Source organism: Schistocerca cancellata, chromosome 1 (genome assembly GCF_023864275.1).
Source record: "Schistocerca cancellata isolate TAMUIC-IGC-003103 chromosome 1, iqSchCanc2.1, whole genome shotgun sequence".
Taxonomy (NCBI): domain Eukaryota; kingdom Metazoa; phylum Arthropoda; class Insecta; order Orthoptera; family Acrididae; genus Schistocerca; species Schistocerca cancellata.
The window spans coordinates 669,894,553-669,918,956 of NC_064626.1; the positions used below are offsets into that span (position 1 = coordinate 669,894,553).

Sequence of the window (24,404 nt, forward strand, 5' to 3'; positions counted from 1 at the left end):
TTGTCAGTAGCAAAACATTTCACCAGTGAAAGGCAGTTCAGCACAGATGTGAGGATAGGGAAATAATATTTTACAAGAATAATGTAAAATTTCAACCAAAAGTGTATTTATTTATTTACATATTTTAATTTTCTTTTCATTTGACCAACACAGTAATGGCTTTTGCAAATGTCCAACTTAATAACATGATAGAAATTATATGGCTATGAAGTCTTTAGCGACGTAATTCTTGAATAAAAATCTCTCAGTGTACATGCCACATCAATTCAGGATAAAACTCCAAGCTTTTGACCACTACTTCCATGGTCGTCGTCAGGGCTACAACTGACTGTCGTAAATTAGTGAGGCTCCCACTTTTATATGCAAAGGACAGCTTCTGATTGGCTAGAATATGTCATAGCAACAGCGATATGGTGCGTAGTGAAGTGGTGCCCTCTACTACTTCCATAGATGCAGTTTCTATCCCACATTGCTTGCAGTGCCATCCCTTGAATCAGGAGGTAAAGTCCAGGAAATTTTCCTCTGCAATTTTTCTTTATCCAGTGCACTCTTTCAGGTGTTGCTAAGTGCATAGCCATTGTCTCTGCTAAAGTTATTATTGCTAAGTCTAATTTCGACTGTCCCCGGATCACAGAGTCCCAGTAATTTGATGCGTGGGTTATTACTCTCATTTTTTCAGATAAAATCTTATGCTTGTTAAGCAGGCTATGCTCAGCCACCTCTGATTTTTCCAAATACCTGTATTTCAGGTGGCACTGGTGCTCGATGAAATGGCCGGCAATGGTTCTTACAGATTGGCCCATGTAATTCTTGCTGCATTCGCAAGGAATGCTATAAATTCCCGGTACCCTTAAGCTGAGACTATCTTTGACTGGTCTCAACATTTCCTTAATTTTCCTAGGTGGTCGGAAAACTGGTTTTATTCCTTGCCTCTTTAGGACTCTGCCTATCTTTCTTGTTGTAGCACCACAAAATGGAAGCCACGCTACGTGTTGCTCCTCTTCTTGTTTATGGACGGCATCATGTCTTACTTTCTTGGACAATACTGATTTAATTTCTCTGGCAGAATAACCATTCCTCTTGAAAACAGTCATCAAATGGTTTATCTTGGGACCGAGGTGGTCCTTGTTGGAAATAGTCCTGGCTCTGTGTATTAAAGTATTCAGCATAGCTCTCTTCTGAGGTGGATGATGGAAGCTGTGGCAGATATAAGTCTGTATGTGTTGGCTTCCTGTACACAGAATGACCCAGTCGTCCATCCAGTTCTCGCTCCACCAACACATCTAAAAAAGGTAACTTCCCTTCCTTCTCTACCTCCCTTGTAAATTTTATGTTTGGATGTACACCATTCAAATGTTTGACAAACTGATGCAGTGTGTCACTGCCATGTGGCCAGATTAAAAAAGTGTCGTTGACGTATCTACAGAAGCATGATGGGCAGAGGTGAGCACTGCTCAACGCTCGTTCTTCAAAATACTCCATGAAAAATTCGCTATTTCTGGTGATAGTAGCGATCTCATGGCTGTTCCATCCATCATTTCATAATAATTTCCACTATATAAAAAGTAATTGGTCATCGAGGTATGCCAGAACAACTTCAAAATTTCTGAGGAATAATGAGCAGCCAACAGTTGTAATGTGTCATCCACAGGTACTTTAGTAAACAGAGAAACCACATCGAGGCTGACCATGATATCATTTGGGCCTATCTTCATCTGTTTTATGATATCAACAAACATTTTTGAATTCTTAATATGATGTGGGCAGTGACCAACTATAGGCGCCAACAATTTAGTTAAGTGTTTTGCAAGCCTGTTCATAGGAGATCCAATAGTGCTAACAATCGGTCTCAACTGGATGTTCTTCTTATGAACCTTTGGCCAACCACACAATCTTGGTGGCCTAGGTGCTCTCGGTCATAAGTTTTTCATCAGTTTGTCGGAGAGGCCAGAGTTTTTTTAGTAGCTCCCTTATCTTCCTGCTGAGCGCTGATGTGGTATCCTGTCTGAGAATCCGATATGTGCTATCCTCCAGTAACAATCCAACTTTCTTGTGGTAATCTGTAGCATTGAGGATTACCATGGCGTTCCCCTTGTCAGCAGGTAAAACAACTAGGTTTTCATCCTTCTGCAACAATTTCAGTCCTTGTCTCTCCTCTCTGCTGATGTTTGACTTAGGCGGCTTGGATGTCGCTAAAATCCAGCTAGTAGTGAGCCTTACATCATCCGCTGCTTCTTGAGGAAGATGATGAACTGCTTGTTCCACTCCACTAATAATCTCAACCACAGGTAACTTACGTGGAGCTGGGGCGAAGTTGAATCCTTTACTGAGAGCCGAGATGGTAGCTTCATCAAGTTTCTTGTCAGAGAAGTTGATAACAGTGTGTTGAATGCCGTTGGACCCAATAGTTCCTTGGTCACAGTTAAGCCGCTCATATTTATCGGCCTGTTTCACCCTAGTCCTGCTTAAATTGGCTCGTTGGTGTGCAGCCAAAGTCATATCCATCCATTCTCAGTCCAATGGTGAGAGGACTCCAGCCAGAAATAAATAGCAACTAAATATGAGATGAGTATGCAGTGGACTCAGTAGTTAGTGATAAAACAGATAATTTGATTATGTCATTTCCATAAAACTACTTTGTTCATCTACACTCAGAATGATCTTTCTACTTTGATTTTATCTTTAACTAGATGTGGCTGATCTCAATTTTAAAACTACATTGTATACTTGCATAGTAAGTGCCTAAGCTTTAAAGATCTTTAAGCTTCTTGGAAAAGTCAGTGTGTGTCTCATTAATCATTTTCAGTGTCATGTTGGTCATAAGATGAGCTTTCATATATAACATGTAGGCTTTTGCTGTGTATTGTATTTGTGCACATTCATTAACTGATTGACATCATTCCACCCTTGTTTCAGGTGTATAATTTGTATTTGTTTCTTTCCTGATAATACTATATTTCATGTTTGCTTCATGAAATCATTAATCTAATTATGTAATCTGATGGAAAATATTTTAGTTGTAACCATTTAATATTAAATCTGTAGGTTTCTAAGAACTGAAAGATATGTAACAAATTGGTTTACCAATGTTCTTGCAAATATTTTACCAACAGCTAAACTTTCAGGTAAATAAAGTTACGGCATTGTCATACACATTTAGATCAGAAGGCATCAGTTCGTCAAAATGTCTTCTAAAATCACCAGTAACAATTTTTACATTTTCCTCAAGAATTAACCCTGTGCTCACAACAAAAGTGAGAAAGTGTCTGATAAATTACCAAGCTAATTCACTGCTTTCTGTTGTCTTTGAATCACATGCCAAACTGAAGCAGCAATGTTCAATTTCCTACAAAGATTGCAAAATTCCAGTTAATAGAGACATCCTGGGAATCATATATAGTACTTGCTTGACATTTATCTTTATTCTTCATTCTTTTCATGGCTGTCTTATTTTTTGACACAATAGTGTGCTACTTGTTTTTGAGATGATATTTGAGGTTAATTTATTTACCCTTATTGAAGCATTTTATTTATTTTACCCTGTGTGCTAAACACCAAACATGCCCTCAAGTTTTTACAGCATGTTTTGTCTATAAACAACATACCATAATGTAGCAGGATAGAACCAAACAATTTATACACCTGATGAGTGTATTCTGTTTGTAGTTTAGAAGGTGTGGAAGTAGCTAATGGCAATTTGAAGCTTCGAGCCAGTAACAGTATTTAAAATGTACTCAGTTACCACAAATGGAAATGAAAGGTTTGCAAATGGCTGGGATCCAAGTTTGAATCTCAGCTTAACACACACTTTTAACTTATTGCTCAACACAATACATGCCTCACTGGAGAAAAAATATGCCACATAAGAAAGATTCAACAGGGTGTACTTGGGTCAAAGCCTCTGCTATATTCTTTCTTCCAGGGCTGCTAGTTCTACAGCATTGTGGAAGGAAGCCTACGAAGTTTAGAAGGTACAGAGAGGGACTAGAGTCAAGTTGAAATTTCAGATTAGTCCATGAGATGTGCTTGTACAGGTGGGATCTGTGTTTGAGTCCAGATGTGACACACATTTTTATTATGTCACATTTGATCATTCTATAATATGATTCCATTTATGTCATCCATTTTTGTTGCATAGTTCATTAATCATGGAGGCCATTTGTAGTATATTATTACATTCATCTTCATGTATATATGTACAAATACAGTGCAATTCTCAGAATTTGTTTATAAAGAATTTCATGATGTAACAGTGTGATGAAAAATATGATTTCAAAGTAATAACACCATGTTTATATGGTTTGCTGATCTAATCAAAGTGACTACTGCAATTTATTTCTGGAGAATGTACTTTGTTTTTGAATGCATATGTGATACTTATTCTTATGTAAGTACTGTATCGTATGTGGCTTAGATTAAAAACACCATGATCATGTTTTTCAATGAATAATAACAGGTTTCATTCTTGGAAGGGCAACAATTCCATAAATTTTCTCCGACATTTTTCTCTGAAAGTAAATATGACGTGGAATCCAAAATTTTCGGGGCTGGTGCTGCCATCTGGAAAGTAGGACTAGTAGATCTTTGCACCGCAAGGTAGTGAGAGCTGCATATCTGATGAGTCAGTGTGTGGAATGGCATTCAGCTGGGGAGGGGGGGGGGACGTGTTACATGTCCACAATGATTTCTGTAATTCTCTGTGTGGTGTGTGGTGATTTTATGATGGATCCATGAACAGAACACCATGTGTGTATCAAATTCTGTGCGAATCTTGGGAAAAGTGCTACAGAGACCATTGCAATGATTCAACAAGTGTTTGGGTAACAGAGCATGTTTTCGAGTGGCATGCTTGGTTCGGGGCCAGCCATACAGACGTCGAGGATGATCCTCACACTGAAAGGCCCGTTAGCCACACAATGCCAGACATTATTGCCAAACTTCAACAATTGGTTCAAGCGGATCACGGATCAATGTCGAACCATTCAAGACCTTGCAGATGAATTGGCTATTGGTTATGGGACATGTCAACGAATGTTGACTGTTGAAATGGGCGTGCATCATGTCGCCACAAAATTTGTGCCAAGGATCTTGACTGCTGATCAGAAGGCACAGCGTGTTGAAGTGTGCACAGACCTTCGTCACACTGCATCTGATGAGCCAACCTTCTTCTCACAGGTTATCACCGGTGACAAGAGCTGGATTTATGGTTATGACCCAGAGACAAAGCAACAATAGTCCCAGTGGAAGTGGCTCTACAAGACCCAGAAAAGCAAGACAGATGAAGAGCAAAGTGAAGAGCATGATCATCGTTTTCTTTGATACCAAGGGAATTGTGCACAAAGAATTCATCGCATCCAACCAAACAGGGATTTCTGTATACTACTGTGATGTTTCACAATGGTCCATGAAAACGTGCATCAATGATGGGCCCAACTTTGGCGTCAAGGGAACTGGCTGCTGCATCATGAAAATGTGCCCTGTCACATGTCCATTCTCACCAGGACCTTTTGGTCAAAAGACAACATGCTGGTTGTACCCCACCCACTGTACTTGCCAGATTTGGCATGTTGCGACTTTGTACTATTCCCAAAACTCAAACTCAGGTTGAAAGGCCATCAGTTCAACACTCTAGAGAGGATTCAAGAAGCGTCGCTGGTGGTTATGAATACCCTCAAAGAACAGGACTTCCAGAAAACATTTGACCAGTGGCAGAAGTGCTGTGACCGTTGTGTATGTGTAGATGGGAACTACTTCGAGGGTGATGGTGACCATTATCCAAAGGTAAGGTTTTCAACAGATGGCAGCACCAGTCCTGAAAATTTTGTATAGCACCTCATATGTATACTTGCAGAGCATCATTATATGTGTGTCATTTAAGCATCTACAACAAAAATTTCTGTTGTAGATTTAACAACACCCAAGTCAACCTAGTGTCAAGAGGTACTGTTTGATGTTATACGAAAACTGTGTGTGATGTCTCCATGATTAATTTCTGTTTTAAAAATGAAAGCATTCACAAGTAGCATGTTTTTTTTCTTTAATGATGAAAAGTTCTTCTAGATTTTTTTACAGAAAGTTATTGATATTTCACTATATCACCTCTGAAACATTTAACAGTTTCAACATTTACAAACAGAACACTGATTCATGGGAGTTATTTCAATTTTGTTATGTTTTTATGAACACAAAGTTGTATGCAACCCACTGTATGAAACCTACAATTAATTACCTGTTAATTTTTCAGATTTCAATGCAGAATTCAGGAGCTTATGGTCAAATAATATTGTCTTCTAATGGACATAGCCATATGCAATTTAATATGACAGCTCTTAATGTGAGTTTGAGTGACAATACTGCTACAGAAGTAGGCACATGGGCTGCAGATTTGGATTCACCATTCATTACGAAAGTCAAACCCTCAGTGCCAGTTACGCAGTACACTGTCGTTGTGGCGCTTGTGAGTATATTCATTAACAGATATCCCGACCCCCACCCCTTTTCTCTCTGTCCCTCTCCCCACCCCTCCGTCATGCCATCCCTCTGTCTCCCCCCCCCCCCATCTCTCTCTCTTTCTCTCTCTCTCTCTCTCTCTCTCTCTCTCTCTCTCTCTCTCTCTTCCTCCCCCCCCTCCCCCTCCCTGTCTCTTTCCCTCCCTTTTTTTTATTAACAAGTTTACTTAAACAGCATGTCTGCATGTTGTTTGCAGAGCAATGTTTCAAGGGTGTGGAGTTGGGGAGACTGATATATATTGTCTTTGCATCTATGATAAGCAAAGTGATTAAAACCATAACACTAACATAGCATTTTAGACTCACTGTTGTATTATAATCTTTGGGGCTCCAGAAAATTTGTATATGCACATCTAAGGTACTAAACACTTCCTTCACTGTCCACCATCCTCACTCCTTTACCTCCTCAATTCTTACTCATCACTGTTGAAGCCATCTCCCTATACTCCAACATCCTTCAAGCCCATGACCTTGCCACTATCATACACTACCTCTTCTAAGGTCCTTCAGTCCCCAAACCCACCACCTCATTCCTCATACACATTACCACCCATATACTGACACATTAGTTCTTCTCCTTTGAGGGGAAGGTACATAAAGAAATCCACAGCACACCATGGGCATTGGGTTGGCACCGTTTTATGTCAACCTAATTTGTCAACCAATTTGTGAGTCACTCAGAGGTAACTTTCCTAATCTCCCAAAACCCTAAACTCCTTGTCTGATTCAGATTCATCGATGTTGTCTTCATGATCTGGACCATATCCTTATTCCTCCACAACCTCAACATCTTCTCTCCCATATGTGTTACCTGGTCCTCCTCAACCCAACATGCCACCCACCTGCATTTAGAGCTCCATCTCTCTGATGAATCCCTCCACATCTCTGTTCGCATTAAATCCACTAACCACCAATAGGAAAGAACTTGTCCCCCTTCTAACAGCCGTGTACCGCAAGTCTCTAGAGGAACGGAAGGTTCCAAATGATTGGAAAAGAGCACAGGTGGTCCCAGTCTTCAAGAAGGGTTGTCGAGCAGATGTGCAAAACTATAGACCTATATCTCTGATGTCAATCTGTTGTGGAATTTTAGAATATGTTTTTTGCTCGAGTATCATGTCATTTTTGGAAACCCAGAATCTACTCTGTAGGAATCAACATGGATTTCGGAAACAGCGATCGTGTGAGATCCAACTCGCTTTATTTGTTCATGAGACCTAGAAAATATTAGATACAGGCTCCCAGGTAGATGCCATTTTCCTTGACTTCCGGAAGGCGTTCGATACAGTTCCGCACTGCCGCCTGATAAACAAAGTAAGAGCCTACGGAATATCAGACCAGCTGTGTGGTTGGATTGAAGAGTTTTTAGCAAACAGAACACAGCATGTTGTTATGAATGGAGAGACGTCTACAGACGTTAAAGTAACCTCTGGTGTGCCACAGGGGAGTGTTATGGGACCATTGCTTTTCACAATATATATAAATGACCTAGTAGATAGTGTCGGAAGTTCCATGCGGCTTTTCGTGGATGATGCTGTAGTATACAAAGAAGTTGCAGCATTAGAAAATTGTAGCAAAATGCAGAAAGATCTGCAGCGGATAGGCACTTGGTGCAGGGAGTGGCAACTGACCCTTAACATAGACAAATGTACTGTATTGCGAATACATAGAAAGAAGGATCCTTTATTGTATGATTATATGATAGCGGAACAAACACTGGTAGCAGTTACTTCTGTAAAATATCTGGGAGTATGCATGCGGAACGATTTGAAGTGGAATGATCATATAAAATTAATTGTTGGTAAGGCGGGTGCCAGGTTGAGATTCATAGGGGGAGAGTCCTTAGAAAATGTAGTCCATCAACAAAGGAGGTGGCTTACAAAACACTCGTTCGACCTATACTTGAGTATGGCTCATCAGTGTGGGATCTGTACCAGAGAAGATCCAAAGAAGAGCAGCGCGTTTCATCACAGGGTTATTTGGTAACCATGATAGCGTTACGGAGATGTTTAGCAAACTCAAGTGGCAGACTCTGCAAGAGAGGCGCTCTGCATCACGGTGTAGCTTGCTCGCCAGGTTTCGGGAGGGTGCGTTCCTGGATGAGGTATCGAATATATTGCTTCCCCCTACTTATACCTCGCAAGGAGATCACGATTGTAAAATTAGAGAGATTCGAGTGCACACGGAGGCTTTCAGACAGTCGTTCTTCCCGCGAACCATACGCGACTGGAACAGAAAAGGGAGGTAATGACAGTGGCACGTAAAGTGCCCTCCGCCACACACCATTGGGTGGCTTGCGGAATATAAATATAGATGTAGATGTAGATGTAGATATAGACCTGCATTTTATCAGCTTTAAACCTTCCCACACCAAAAAGATCCCTCCTGTGTTGCCTGACCACCCATGCACAGCGTATCTGCAATGACAAGAACTCCCTTTCCCAGGTGAGGACCTTCATAAGCAGTTACTACCCCATAAACCTGGTCCACAAGTAAATTTTCTGTGCTGTATCCTCACACATTGCTAATCCATCCACCACCCCCAAGAATCAGATCCTATCCAGGGTTTTTATTATCTATCATCATGCTGTGAAACGAGGGCCATCTTTCCCAAGACACTTCCCACCCCTCCTAAAGTGGTATTCTGTTGCCCACCCAACCTAAACAACATCCTAGTCCATGCCTAAGCCACTGCCAATCCCAACTGCTCGCCACAGGGATCATATCCTGGTGGTAGATCCAGGTCCAAGACCTGCCTATCCCACTCTCCCAGTACTTCCTACTCCAGTCCAGTCATAGGCGCCTACCGTATTTACTCGAATCTAAGCCGCACTCGAATCTAAGCCGCACCTGAAAAATGAGACTCGAAATCGAGGAAAAAAAAATTTCCCGAATCTAAGCCGCACCTGAAATTTGAGACTCGAAATTCAAGGGGGAGAAAAGTTTTAGGCCACACCTCCAAATCGAAACAAAGTTGGTCCATTGTAATATGAGACACAATTTAGGTCGAATGAATGACAATACAGCTACAGTAGTTTGGTTCGAGTCGTAAGCTTAGCAGTTAAGCTTTACCACGTAGCCAATGCTATGCGTCAGGCGCTCCGCCCGTATTTATATGGGTACCCTTCCTTTTTCACGTGCTTCGTCTGGTTTGAATCGATTGCCTATTTTGCTTTGATCTGATAAGTGCCGTTTTCTTTGTTATAGGTGTTTGCGTCACTCTTAAGCTGAAAATGCATTACTGCACTGTGTCATGCATTGTTTGTCGCATTCTGATAGTGCGTGTTTACGGCCTGACGCGGCTCGCGGCATGGCTTGCTTTTGTGCGCGCTACCGCCGCGAACAATTAAAACAAAAAAGAGAGGAATCGTCTCATTAGCGAAGCAATGTCAAGAGACTGCTATTTGTTGTTACTTACACTGCTGCTTTCTTTGATAATGATCAACAAGAATCAAATAATAGACTGCATATGATAGAACATGTTCTAAACGAGAGTTAGGCGAAAATTTTTCTCCGTTTGAAAATCTTTGCGGTCGCTTCTTTATTACATCAAATTCTGCACAGAAATTAGAGTCATCTTAGATTTAAAAATCTAGTCACTTGCCGTGCTTCATTTCAGACTGTATCATTATTAGGCATAAGAATAATACGAATATAAACATGACACGATACGTATATTTTTCCGCGTTTGCTGTTGTCTCACTCTAGTTTCGTAGTTTATTAGGCAGACAGGATTTAAATGAGATAGCAGCAAACACGAAAGAATACATGGCAAAATGTTTATATTCGTATTATTCTTATGGTGAAGAGAATACTGTATGTGATTCAAATTTCATCAGGTTCCTATTAGCAACCATCTCTTCTCACAGATAGGAAAAAATTCAGAATGTGGAGTTGGCCATATTGACAAACATCCCAAACAGTCTTGCCAGTCAGATTTTCGTAGTACACTGAAATTGTGCTACATTCGAAGATGAACAATACGGAATTTGTATTTACTTCGTTGGATAATGTATGAAAATGCAGTGGTCAAAACTCGCGGCGGAGAAAAAAAAAAACTCGTCTACCACTTTTTTTTTTAATTTATTTACTGACGCAGAGGTTTTGGCGCCAGTATTTATCTTTGTGCCTACAAAGCATGTCTGTGTCGCGCTACATATATTAGACGGCAGAAGTTAGTTGTGGCGGCACGTACCAACATTTTTCATAACTTCTGCTTGCTTTGCACTCGATTCTAAGCCGCAGGCAGTTTTTTGGATTACGAAAACCGGAAAAAAAGTGCGGCTTAGATTCGAGTAAATACGGTATACCCACCAGTGAAAGCAGCTGTGTCATTTACCAGCTCTGCTGAAACCAACGCACAGCTTTTTGTATTGGTATGGTAACAACCAGCTGTCCACCAGAGTGAATAGTCACTGCCAAACTGTGACTAAAAACAAATTTTACCACACAGTGGCACAACATGCAACCCAGCACAAAATGTTCCATTTCAATGGTTACTTCACAACCTGTGCCATCTGGCTCCTTCCCCCTATCACCAGTTTTTGTGAACTACACAGAAGGGAGTTATCCTTGCAACAAATTCTTCGCACCTGTAAGTCTCCTGGCCTCAGTCTCCATTATCCCACTCTCTTCACACCGTCCACATAACAGATTCCCCTTCTGTCCTGTCAGCCCCTCTCACTTCATGTCTCCTTGTCACCTTCATCATGTGCCATTCCCTACCAGTGCTGATACCCATGCATCATATGCCTAGCCCGTGCACCTGCCACACCTTCACGTCGTATTCCCAGCCAGCAAACTGGCTGCCTCTCTCTGAGCTGCTAGCTACTCACCCCAAATCCATCTTTCTGCCTCTTCTTGCCTCCACCCACACCACCTGATACAATCCCCACACCATCAATCCACCTGCTGAGCATTGTGTGTCTAGCCAGCACCATGTAGTGGCCCAGGGGTGTGTTGTGTGTATGTGTGTGTGTGTGTGTGTGTGTGTGTGTGTGTGTGTGTGTGTGTGTATGTTTATGTACCCTAGATAGAGGAAGGATTTATTCCAAATTCTTTTAAGTTTTCATTTTCTTTCCTGTGTGCCTGTCAACAACTCTACACCTTCCATATTTGGTGAGTAGCCACCTTTATTCTTAAATTATTTAATTTCTACCAGAACTTTCCTACAATATCTTAACTAACTTGTCTGTCAATTTCTTGGGATATTGAATATAAATAGCAAATCTCAAATATATTCACTTTAAACTGAAAAATTGCTCCAGTTTATGTACAAGAACTTTTTAAATACATTCTAGTACTAATATTGTCTATGTCCTTACTTATCACTACCATGAACTAAGAAATGAAATGTCATTAGCTATGTGACAGGAGTACCTTGTCCAAGATATTTGCTTCACATGTATAGGACTGTTTCATAAATGTCCAAAATTTTATTTACAATATGCATGAACTCTGCCATGCATGAATAATCTGTGTCAGTGCACAATATGGATCACATGAAGTACTGGTAACTGGCCTTCTGAGGAATGGAAGCATTGGCTGTGACACAATGAATTCATACACAAAGGAATTACATAAGTTGGCAGTGAGTGGACATTGATTTAAATCAACAGGGAAGTTGAAAATTTGTGTCAGACTAGAATTTGAACCTGGATCTTCTGCTTAGTCGGCAGTTGCTCTGACTATTGAGCCATCCAGATGTATTGATCGTTACAACTGCATAGACTTCCCTACCATGCCTCCCATCACACCCAAAGTCTCAACTTACCCACACACTACAAACGTAGTGCCCCTTGCCCCTTATCCTCAATACCTGCAGAATTTCACTGATTCCTGTAAGAGTCTGAGTTTGTTGTGCATATGCACTTAAGAGCTGTCTGGCCATCCTCACCTTAATTATATACTGAAGAGCCAAAGAAACTGATACACTTGCCTATCATGTAGGGCCCCACAAGCATGCAGAAGTGCCACAACATGATGTGGCATGCATGGCCTTGACTAATGTCTGAAGTAGTGTTAGAGGGAACTGACACCATGAATCCTACATGACTGTCCATAAATTCATAAGAGTATGAGGGGGAGGAGATCACTTCTGAATAGCACGTTGCAAGGCATCCAAGAAATGCTCAGTAATGTTCATGTCTGAGGGGGGGGAGGGGGGGGGGGGGGGGTTGGTGGCCAGAGAAAGCATTTAAACTCAGAAGAGTGTTCCTGAGCATTTTGTAGCAATTCTGGATGTGTGGGGTGTCGCACTGTCCTGCTGGAATTGCCCAAGTCCATTTGAATGCACAATGGGCATGAACGGATGCAGGTGATCAGAGAGGATGCTTATGTATGTGTCACCTGTGAGAGTTGTATCTAGACATCACAGGGGTCCCATATCTCTCCAACTGCACATGCCCCACATGCCTCCACCAACTTGAACAGTCCTCGACTGACATACAGGGTCCATGGATTCATGAGGTTGTCTCCATACCCATACACGCCAATCCACTCAATGAAATTTGAAACAATATAGGCAACATGTTTCCAGTCATTAACAGTCCAGTGTTGGTGCTGACAGGCCCAGGCAAGGCATAAAGCTTTGTGTCGTGCAGTCACCAAAGGTACACAAGTGGGCCTTCAGCTCTGAAAGCCCATATTGATAATGTTTCATTGAATGGTTTGCATACTGACACTTGCTGATCAGCCAGCATTGAAATCTGCAGAAATTTACAGAAGGATTACACTTCTGTCATAGTGAATGATTCGTTTCAGTCGTTGTTGGTCCTGTTCTTGCAGGTTCCTTTTCTGGCCACAGCAATGTTGGAGATTTGATGTTTTACTAGATTCCCAATATTTACAGTACACTCGTAAAATGGTCATATGGGAAAATCCCCACTTCATCACTACCTTGGAGATGCTGTGTCTCATCGCTCTTGTGCTGACTATAGCACCACATTCAAACTCACTTAAATCTACCATTTTAGCAACAGTAACTGATCCAACAACTACGACAGACACTCTTATATAGGTGTTGCTGACTGCAGTGCCATATTCTGCCTGTGTGGATATCACTGTATTTGAATACACATGCCTATACCAATTTCTATGGTGCTTCAGTGTATATAAGTGGTGTCTGTTCTTTCGGGCATTGATTTAAATTGTTATCTCCTGCCACTGCTTCCACCCTTTGAAACTTCTAAAATGCTCATTTCCCATTAAATGTTCAAAAAACACTATTTGTAAATAGTTAAAGTTACGCTATTCTCACAAAATTTCCACATTTTGCAAGTAAGTAAGCTATGCATCAGACTAAAAAATGGAATTTCATATTATCTACTACTGGCATCAATATGGATATACTGAATGTAAGGAACAGATTTTTCATAGGAGGAAAGCAGACATATGGAAAAGTGAGAGATAAGGTGATGCGTCACTCATAACCAGAGATCCACACAAAAATGCAAGTTACTGAAAATCAACAGGAAATAATTCTGGAACTCTAATATTTGTAAGGAGATTAACAAATCATCTTCATCTTAAATTTGTTTTCGTAATTCTTTTTAGGTGGCAATATCATATTTGTGTTATGCATTAAAGATGACCAGAAAATGTGCAATTTCTTCCTGAAAATTCTTTTCTATCTTACCAAGTGTGCATAAAGCTCAGATTTAATTTGGAAAGTATTCTGTTTATTGCTACTAATTGTAGAGGAGAACATATTATAACATGTGAATGTAAGATTTTGAAGGTATTTTGTATTAATACTAGAAGATGTTGCTGTGTTCCATATTCATTTCCAGAGATGTCAATGAGTATATTGATTTCATCTCTGTGCCATACAGCTGTTGAGAGCAAAGATCAGTACATCAAGTTTCTAGAAAAAGAATCCTTTAAAACAATTTTATGGAACTCAAAATCTGCTATGACGGAAAAAGTACAATCAAAATGGAACTGCTGGCAAATATCAATTCAGATAGTCATTAAAATGATAGCTTTCAGAATTAAGTTTCTTCAGTCTACAGTACAGACCAAATAAATATGAAGGAGCAAAAGAATTTAGTAATTAATTAAGGAAGTTATCTAGTGCCACATAGTAAGAAAGCACAATTCACCAATTAATGTAAACAGAAAAATGTAGATGTGTCTTACATACCTTCCATGACACTGAGTCCTGTGTGTCTTTCATAATTAATTGCTGATCAGTTCTATTTATAATTTCTAGTTTTTTCTCATGTGAATGAACATATGGTTTCAAATTTAGCAATGTTGTGACTTCACATTTGTGCCTCTGCCTACAGCTTTGTAATATCTACAAAGACTTCTTTCTTGTATAATAATACAATAATTTATCCGGACCTGTTATTTTATAAAAGAATATCAGCCAGGCATTTTTTTTATCAGCCAGGCATTAAGCTTTAGAAATTAGATATTAGTCATCCTGAATAAACTGAGAATACCAATTTCATTCTCAAAAGGGTTACGTGGACTCCGTCTCCCAAAGTCCTACATCTCCCTACTTGTTTAGGCCAGTAACCCGGTACTTGCCATCACACAGGCTTACTGAAATGATCAATCAGTGTATTCTATCTGTCCTGAAGTTGATCACAATCAAATCTAAATGCTGTTTGCATTCCTACATCTACACTCTGCAAACCACCGTGAGGTTCATGGCAGAGGGTGCATCCCATTGTACCAGTTATTATGGTTTCTTCCTGTTTCATTCACATATAGAGCCTGGGAAGAATGATTGATTGTCTCTGTGCGTGCAGTAATCATTCTAATCTTATCCTAAGGTTCCGTGTGTGAGCGACACGTAGGGGATTGTAGTATATCCCTTGAGTAATCATTTAAAGCTGGTTCTTGAAACTGTGTTAATAGACTTCCTTGGGGTAGCTTATGTCTACCATCAAGAGTTTGCATCTCTGTGACTCCCTGCCCTTTGAATTAAACAAACCTTTATACTGCCCTTCTCTGTATATGTGCAATATCCCGTGTTAATCCTATCCGGTATGGACCCACACATCTGAGCAATATTCTAAAGTGGGTCACACAAGTGATGTGTAACCAGTCTCTTCAGTAGACTGATTGCACTTCCCCAGTATTCTACCAATAAACTAATGTCTGCTACCTGCTTTACCCAAGACGGAACCTATGTGATAATTCCATTTTATATCTGAACAAAGTGCTACACCCAGGTATTTGTATGAGTTGCCTGATTCCAACAGTGACTCATTGATATTATAGTCATAGGATACTATGTTTTTTTTCATTTTGTGAAGTGCACAATTTTACGTTTCTGAATATTTAGAGCAAGTTGCCAATCTCTGCACCATGATGAAATCTTATCAGGATCTGACTGACTGTTTATGCAGCTTCTCTGAGACAGTACTTCATCATAGGTAACTGCATCATCTGCAAAAAGCCTGATTTTAGTATTAATATTGTCTGCAAGGTCATTAATATACAACATGAACAGCAAGGGTGCCAACACACTTACCAGGGGCACAACTGAATTTTCTTCTACATCTGATGATGACTCTCCATCCAAGGTAACATGCTGTGTCCTCCCTACCTAAAAGTCCTCAATCCAGTTACAAATTTCACTTGATACCCCATATGATGAGTCAAATGCTTTTCAGAAATCAAGATACACTGCCTCTACCTGGTTGCCTTGATCCAAAGCTTTCAATGTGTTGTGTGAAAAGTGCAACTTGGGTTTCACATGATTGATGTTTTTGAAAACCGTGGTGGTTGGCTTTGAGAAGGTCATTCTGTTCAAGATACTTTATTATGTTTGAGTGCAGAATATGTTCTAGAACTTTACAACAAATTGATACCAAGGATGTTGGATGTTAGTCTTGTGCATTGCTTCTACTACCTCTCTAGTATATGGGTGTAACCTGTGTCCTTGCGTAGCTTTTCACTGTTGTAATTTATGCTCTCAGTAGCCATTTTATCATAAATAACATAATTAATTTCTCCACACTATTTGTGTCTTGCCACAGCACTTTAAATGATAAAATAAAAATGTCAACTTCATCCCCTAAGGGCTTAACTTGGGTATACAATCTCTATTTCACCAAGAATAAGCAGTCAGACAGTTGTTTTACCTTAGCATGATCCGCGAGTGGAACGGGGGAGGGGGGAATATGACTGTCGCATGAATAGTGCCCTCCACCACACACCACTTGGTGACTAGTGGAGTAGATATATAGATGTAGATGTAGATTGGTCACACAGTGTCAGTCCTACATCCTTTGCCTCTGGTCAGTCTAATAACCTGCTACTTACCACCACCAAGGCTTAAAATACATCTGTCACAGTTAGTTATGATATTCTCAGCCTGTTCTGAAGTTGATTGCAACCAAATCTAAATGATACTCTTATTCCTACAATTCTGTTACCTCTTACTTAGCTTTAAATTGTTATATTTTACATTCTTAGTAGGAATTTGATTGTAATTAATGCACACTGCTAAACAAAAGTTTGGAATACTACAATAAAATGTAGTCTATGATACTATAGGTCTTATTGACCTAGGCACTTCATGCATTATTCAGTTAGAGCCCATACACTGGATGGTGATTACTGCTGGCATGTTAAGTGTCCATTTCCCAGTCATATAAACATACTGCTGCCACAACAGTAAACTGTAAGCAGTCCAGTATCAACAACAGTTCCATTCAGTTTGTGCTCAGCACTGCAGTAACATGCCACATAGTGGCATACAACACATTGATAAAGTCAGGATAGTAGCTTTCCTTTCAGCATGTCATACACAGCAAGATGGTGATTATGTGTAACTCAAAGTGGTATGTCTAAGAGAAGACAGAGAGATGGGAAATGTGAATGATAGACCCTGCATGCTTGTCCTCATATGACAATACCAATGCAAGATTGTTTCCTCCAACTGTCAGCTCACAGGTGCCCAACATCAGCTGCCAGAAATATTGGAAATGACTTCTCCTGGGTGACAGGATTCATATCTCAGACCAAATAGTGTGTAGAAGATTGTAACAGGGTGGGCTTCATTCCTGAAGACTAATGAGAAGTTTTGCACTGAACCAACTAAAGTGACACAATTGAAGGACCTGGACTCTTCCACATCAACATTGGATCATTGCAGAATAGAGTAATGTCATGTCTTCTTATAAGAGCAGGATTCATTCGCGGTTTGCGATCAGACACTGGTAGTGTTAGCAATTGGAGAAGTGCTAGATGACACCAGGAATGCCGATATGTTTAGGAAGTCCACCCACTGGGATGTGGAACGTGGAAGTGTAACATTCTGGGTGGCAATAATGATGGGACAACAGAACCCCCCCCCCCCCCCAAATTCCCATTTATAGCAATTTGACTCATCCCAGATACCGTCAAGAAGGCCTACAAATGACTGTAAGGCCCTACAGATGTGAAATCAGTGACAACTTCACCCAAGTCAATGACAATGCAAGACTATACTATATTTGAGCAGTTTCTCAGTCTCTTGAAAAATGCAGCACCAACCAAATGTATTGGCCAGCACAGCGCCCAGAAATGAATGCTGTTGAGCATGCATGGGACCCATTGAAGGTGGCCAATGACCAGAATCCTAATCAACTTGACAATCTGCAGACTCTCACTGAAGCTGCCATTGAGGAGTGAGACCTCACATCCCAAGATAAACTTGAGGGTCTCATCCAGAGGATGCCTCACAGAATGGAAGAACCCATCCTTGTGTGAGAGGACATTCTCACTACTAAAGACTGATAATCATCATAATCAGATAAAGATTTTCTCTATTTTTGTTTACAAGATGTACACTTAGGAGAGAGCTTGCTTTGTTTTGTAATTATTTTTTTGCAACTATCCAAAATCATTGTTGTTTCCAGAAGGAATTATGTTTATTTTGCTAATAAGGTATTATACAAACCTCAATGGGTGTGCTGTAATAAATCATTGTAGTTAACTCTACGATACCCACACTTTTGTTGAGGTGTGTAAATACTTTTAGCATACTGCTTCTCTTTACTACAGTTCAAAGCTTGTATTTATTGTAATGTTGTGGATAAATTTTAGCTAAAAACAGAGTTCTAAATTTTATTTTTAATTCACATCAAAAGATAGAAACTCAATTTTGCCAGTATAAAACTATGTTTCAAAATTTTGTAGTTACACTGAAAACAAAAATAGTAGTTTGCAGAATGTAGCAACATGCGTCAATCCCACCCTCTGCTGGGTTTTGTCATTATACACTATAAACATCTTAAATAAATCACAGCATGGGTTTAGGAAGTGACTGATCCATAAAGATAGAAATGAAAGTTTAATCACAAACGTAAGAGGGATGTATCCAGATTATACTTAGACCTTTACAACCTTAATTGTGTCCATATTAGACTTACTCTGAAACTGCTGTACTATGGCATAAGGCAGGAAGCCTCCAACTTTTGTAAAAAATAGACATCAGTGTATACAAATAAAACATGTGTGTTAATATTGAAAAACTGCCTACTCTGGTTATCTGAAGATAAAATTGTATTAGCTCAGGGCTTTGTACTAGGATCTCCACTCTTTATCTCATATATAAATATAGCTTTGTGGATGCAGACATAAAAGAAATAGACTGTAACATGTTCTTGGGTATAGAAGATGACAGATTTCTGATGTGAGAAAACACACTGACAAGACCTGTTATAAAGAAGTACAAATGTATTTGTGATGAAGCACAAGTTTGTAGACAGGGATACCAAAACTTTACTGAAAATGGACTGTGGTTATACCGTTCTACATCGTTATCTTTGTTTCCCACATCATTACATCTTATTCAGTGCATCAGAATATGAGCTTCTGCAGCAATTATGGTCATTAAAAATGTCTGTCCTTCTTCAGTGGTGTCCCACGTATGTCCTCGTTGTTCAGTGTTAAATTAGATTTTGCCATATCCTTGCACCTTAGTCTTGTTCATCCTCTTGATCTTCTGTCTCTCATACAATAGTATTAGTAGCCTGTTAGCATCCATGCATTGCATTTGTCCATACCATCTCAGTCATTGTTAGGATATTTTGTCTTGTAGTTGTACAAGATACTGGGAGGAGCAGCAGATGTGCATATTAATGGAATTTTAAAACTGCAAGAGAAAACCATTGGCTCTGTAGGGATTGTAGCATCTTTGGAATCCTGTAAAAATAAATGGAAAGAATTGAAATTATCAACTGGGCAGTGACATTAAACAGAGGCTTTCATGAATACAGGACAAGAACTAGAGGCAATTGCTTTGTTTGTACAAAAATGCTTAAAATTATGGATAAAGTGCCTATAAATATAGGGACTTTAGTTTGTAACTGATTGACACTAAGCATAAAGAGCATAGAAGTACTGACCAACTTCAAAAGAAAGCTGAAGGAGTGTCTCACCTCTGGACATTTGTATAAATTGAATACATTTTTGTAGGCAAATTCATAGTACAAATCTAATTTAAAATTGGGGAAGGAAATAACCACTTCCTTGACACTTGCTCTGTAAGCTAATTAACTGCTATTGCATTTATGTTTTTGTATTTTATGAATAATTCTCCAGACTTTTTTATCTGTATGAGAATTAATTTTGATTTTGCTATGTTTTCCTATGTTTTCTGTACCATGCATATGTGTAAACCAATATCCAGAGCAGTATAGAAAGGAAGTCCCAGAGGAACACTGACAGTGTAGAAGGAGAGAATGTATAGTCTATGTGAAAAACTGTACTTCTGGTACTGTATATTTAGTGCAAGTTCACTTAAAAATATGTTCAGTTAAAATGAATTTTATATGCTTGCTAATGTCTGCAAGGTTCATTTAAAAGAGTTGATTTTTCTGGATTTTTGGTAGACTTGTTAATAATTTACATTTTTTGCAAGGTTGTGTAGGCCCCAAACATGACACATCTGATACACAGCCTGGATACCACGTCTTCTTGCAGACTACCTAAATGGGCAGTTTATCAATCCAAGAAGCAGTTACTTTATCGTAAAGAAACTGATAATGTAAAAATTAATAGTTGTTTACAAATGCAAATGGAAAAACAGTGATAATCTCATCCATCAGATGAAAATTTTGAGCTCATGTGTGTCATGTTCAAACTGTTACAAAATTGACAGTGTAAGCTATAGTTAATGCAGGCTTTGCATCCTGATGGCAATAGCGCTTATAGAGGTAAAGAAAGGAAAAAAATAATTTTACTGTAAGTTTTTTACTGATTAATCAATATTTAATCTTTCTGGCAACATTAAGTGTCATAATCTTAGAAAGTCCTCTGATAGCTACCAGATATGGAAGACATTCTGTAAAGGTGCCATTTATGCAGCTTTCTGTTTCATGGAAAATCTGTAACACAGTACCTACCTAGAGATGCTAGAAAACTAGATCCTACCCACCTTCAAAAATATTTGAATGATTTAATTTCCTGGCACTTTGAAACTTTTGAGTGGGGTTACCTGAACAACACTATTTTATGTTGTTGGATCAGAATAGGTGGGTAATAAAACTATGTTCATTATCAGAGCCTTCCTGGTTCACCAAGCTTATACCACCCAATATTTATCTGTTTGAGTAAATGAAGGACAGTCTGTTTATTAAATCTATGCTTCCCATTATTCGAGATCTGTAACATCAAATTGTTGATCCTGTAATCTCAGGCTTGCTGATCTATGTTTGACAAGAAACAAACAAGTATTATGCTTCACCAAATGGGTACACTTCATACTATTCACTGTCCAGCAGCAATTGAACTATGTTCCTATGTTTTGTGGCCTCTGTTTGGCAACGTGTTTTTGTATAGCTTTATATACGCTCAATTTATTGTTTCATTTATTATCATTCTCTGCTATAGCTTTGAAACACGAATTGTTTTTTATACTGTAGCTGTAGTACACAGTTTCCAAGGATTCCATCTTCTATTATGCTGCCATTTAGAAGGTATTTCTAGCATTAGTTGCTTATGCTGAATATAGCATAACAATGTACAGTCCCTACAGCATCATATCTTGTAACATACTGATACATTAATTAAAAATGTTAAGTGAGGTTATAATTCAAACTTGAAATTTTATAAAAACAATTGCATAAGAAATAACACTGCTGTTGCATAAGAACATGCTACAATCAATGCTATAATTTATAGCTTTCATGACTGAAAATGTTACTCATAATGAACTTTGATATTTGAGTTTAATAATTCCAATCTTTGTCCTGCTGATATGAAGTTTTTGTTGTGTAAAGTTAGATGAATACCTTTACAAATTTAGGTGAACTGAAACTGGAATTATATGAGCATTAATTTTTCTTTCTCTGTAGTGTTTAGCATATTATATTTGAAATCTTGTTATTATTGACAGCAACAACCATTTGTTATAAAATATCAGGATGAAAATGGAAGTACAAAGTTTAAAGGTTATTGCATTGACTTGATCAATTCAATCCGCAATATCACTAATTTTGAGATTGAAATTTATGAAGTGGCGGATGGTAAATATGGAAACATGGATGAAGAAGGTAGATGGAATGGAATGATCAAAGATCTCATAGACAAGGTATGAACAGCAAAAGTGGTACTTCTTCTGTTACTGCTAATGTTTCTACTTTTATATTACATCTTTGCTTCATCATTCTGTGTAGATCAAACAATGGGAAATCCAAGATGGAATAATGCCAGTATTATGAAAGGATAGAATGCTACTCTTGATGTAGCTGAGATGACAAGTCACAGATAGGCACAACATAAAGACTGTTAAATAAGTAAGCTTTCAGCCAAAAAGGCCTTCATTAGAATTAGACACACACACTCAAGCAAACACAACTCACACACACATGAGCACACTCGCTGGCTGCCAAGGCTAGCTTTCTTGTTTGGCAGTAATTTTGTTGTACCTATCTATGCCTCAGTCATCATCTCCGTGATGTGGTGAGTAGAAATCTGTCCTATTCATAATATTGTTTAGATGATCAACACTTTTAATTCTGCTTCTCTCATTTTGGAATTACTGTACAGGCCAAGAAAAGTTAATACTTTTCTTGGCCTGTACAGTAATTCCAAAATGAGAGAAGCAGAATTGAACAGTAGAGAGTCCAGGTTGGAATATAAGCAATTATGAAAAGGATACATTGCTATTCTCCATAGAGATGGTGGTGGTGGTGGTGGTGGTGGGTTTGGGGAAGGAGACCAGACAGCGTGGTCATCGGTCTCATCGGATTAGGGAAGGATTGGGAAGGAAGTCGGCCGTGCCCTTTTAGAGGAACCATCCCGGCATTTGCCTGGAGTGATTTAGGGAAATCACGGAAAACCTAAATCAGGATGGCCGGACGCGGGATTGAACCGTCGGCCTCCCGAATGCGAGTCCAGTGTCTAACCACTGCGCCACCCCGCTCGGTTTAGAGATGAAATGCTGAGTTGCAGACAGGCACAACAAAAAGACTGTTACACACTAAGATTTTGGCCAAAGCCTTCTTCAGAAAAGAAAGGAAATCACACCCCATTCACACAAGTGTCCACATCTCATTCACACATGACCACTATCTCCAGCAGCTCTAGCTGGACAGCAGGAGAGTGCTGCCTGGCAGTGTGTGCAGGGACTAGAAAGCAACAGGACAAGGCTGCCAGGGACAACATCAAGAGGCTGTGGGGGAGAGAGGATGGAGTAGGAAACAAGAGAAGCAGAGAGGGCAATGGACTGGGACTGGGAGTAGCATAGGGATGGAGTAGAATGTTGATGAGGTTGAGTGAATGATATACCACTTTAAGGGGGTGGGGTAGGACCTTGGGTACATAGCCCCTTATTTCAGAGCATGACATAGATGATCAAAGCCCTGAGGAAGGATTTAGTTCACTTGTTCCAGTCTGGTTTGGTATTTGGTGATGAAATGGGTGCTCATTTGTAGCAGGTTCATGGAGGTGGTGAGATGATTAGGGGTGTGTGGGAGTGTGGCACAGGAAATCTGTTTATGTACTAAGTCATGGGATAGTGCTTGTTTGGAAAGACCTTTGTGAGACACTCAGTATACTCAGCAGGGAAGTTCTCATCACTGCAGATACACCTTTCTCAGGTGGCCAGACTGAACAAGAGGGACTAAAAAATCCCTTCGATAAGCCTGGCCACCTGAGGAGGGCATATCTGCTTCACAACCTGGATCACCTGAATCCTCCCCTCCATCACCAGCTTTACCAAACTGCATAGATAAGAGTTATCCTTACAATCTATTCTCACTCCTCAACCAATGATAACCTACTCTCCCTACACCCCATACCCAACAGTTTCCATCCCCTTGTCCTACAACCTCATCCCAATCCACATCCCCTCACCTCCATTGTTTTCACTCTCTGTCAAAGCACCCACCAGTCTCTTGCCCTCTCTGCTCTTCATGTTTTCCATTCCATCCTACATCACACACAGCCTCCCGAAGCTGCTCCTGGCAGCCTTATTCTGCTGCCTTCTAGTCCATGCATGCTGTGCAAGGCAGTGCTCTTCTCTTGCCCCCATCTGTACTCTGCTATCGCTCCCCGAACGCTGTCACACTCCTGAGTGCTGATGTAGTTCACTGCAGCAGTTGCAGTCTGGTTAGAGTGGCTAGAGGTATCAGTCATTGTGAATGGGGCATGCCTGCTTGGGTGCATGTATATGTGTTTCCCTTTCTTTTCTGAAAAAGGCTTTGGCCAAAAGCTTAGTGTGTAACAGTCTTTTTGTTGTGCCTGTCTGCAATTCAGAACGTATAATTAACGTATATGAGATTCATTCTTGTTGGCAGAATGTAAAAGATATGACAAAAAGTCCAGCTCACAAATGCTCAAAAAGACACCAAATGTTACACAAAAACCTACTCAGAAAATTACAAGAACAAGTTTTATTTACAAATATTCTGCAACCCACTAGATATGACTCCTACAAAAACCATTAAC

At 39.7% G+C, this 24,404-nt stretch overlaps 1 protein-coding gene across 1 annotated transcript in view; it reads left to right on the forward strand.

The window, feature by feature from the left end:
• The window catches only part of LOC126183845 (ionotropic receptor 25a), a 442,093-nt gene that overhangs the window by 161,505 nt on the left and 256,184 nt on the right, over positions 1 to 24,404 (forward strand). The window contains exons 9-10 of the mRNA XM_049926116.1: positions 6,245 to 6,457; positions 21,850 to 22,044. Coding sequence (XP_049782073.1) covers positions 6,245 to 6,457; positions 21,850 to 22,044 — 408 coding nt within the window. The remainder of the gene's footprint in view (positions 1 to 6,244; positions 6,458 to 21,849; positions 22,045 to 24,404) is intronic.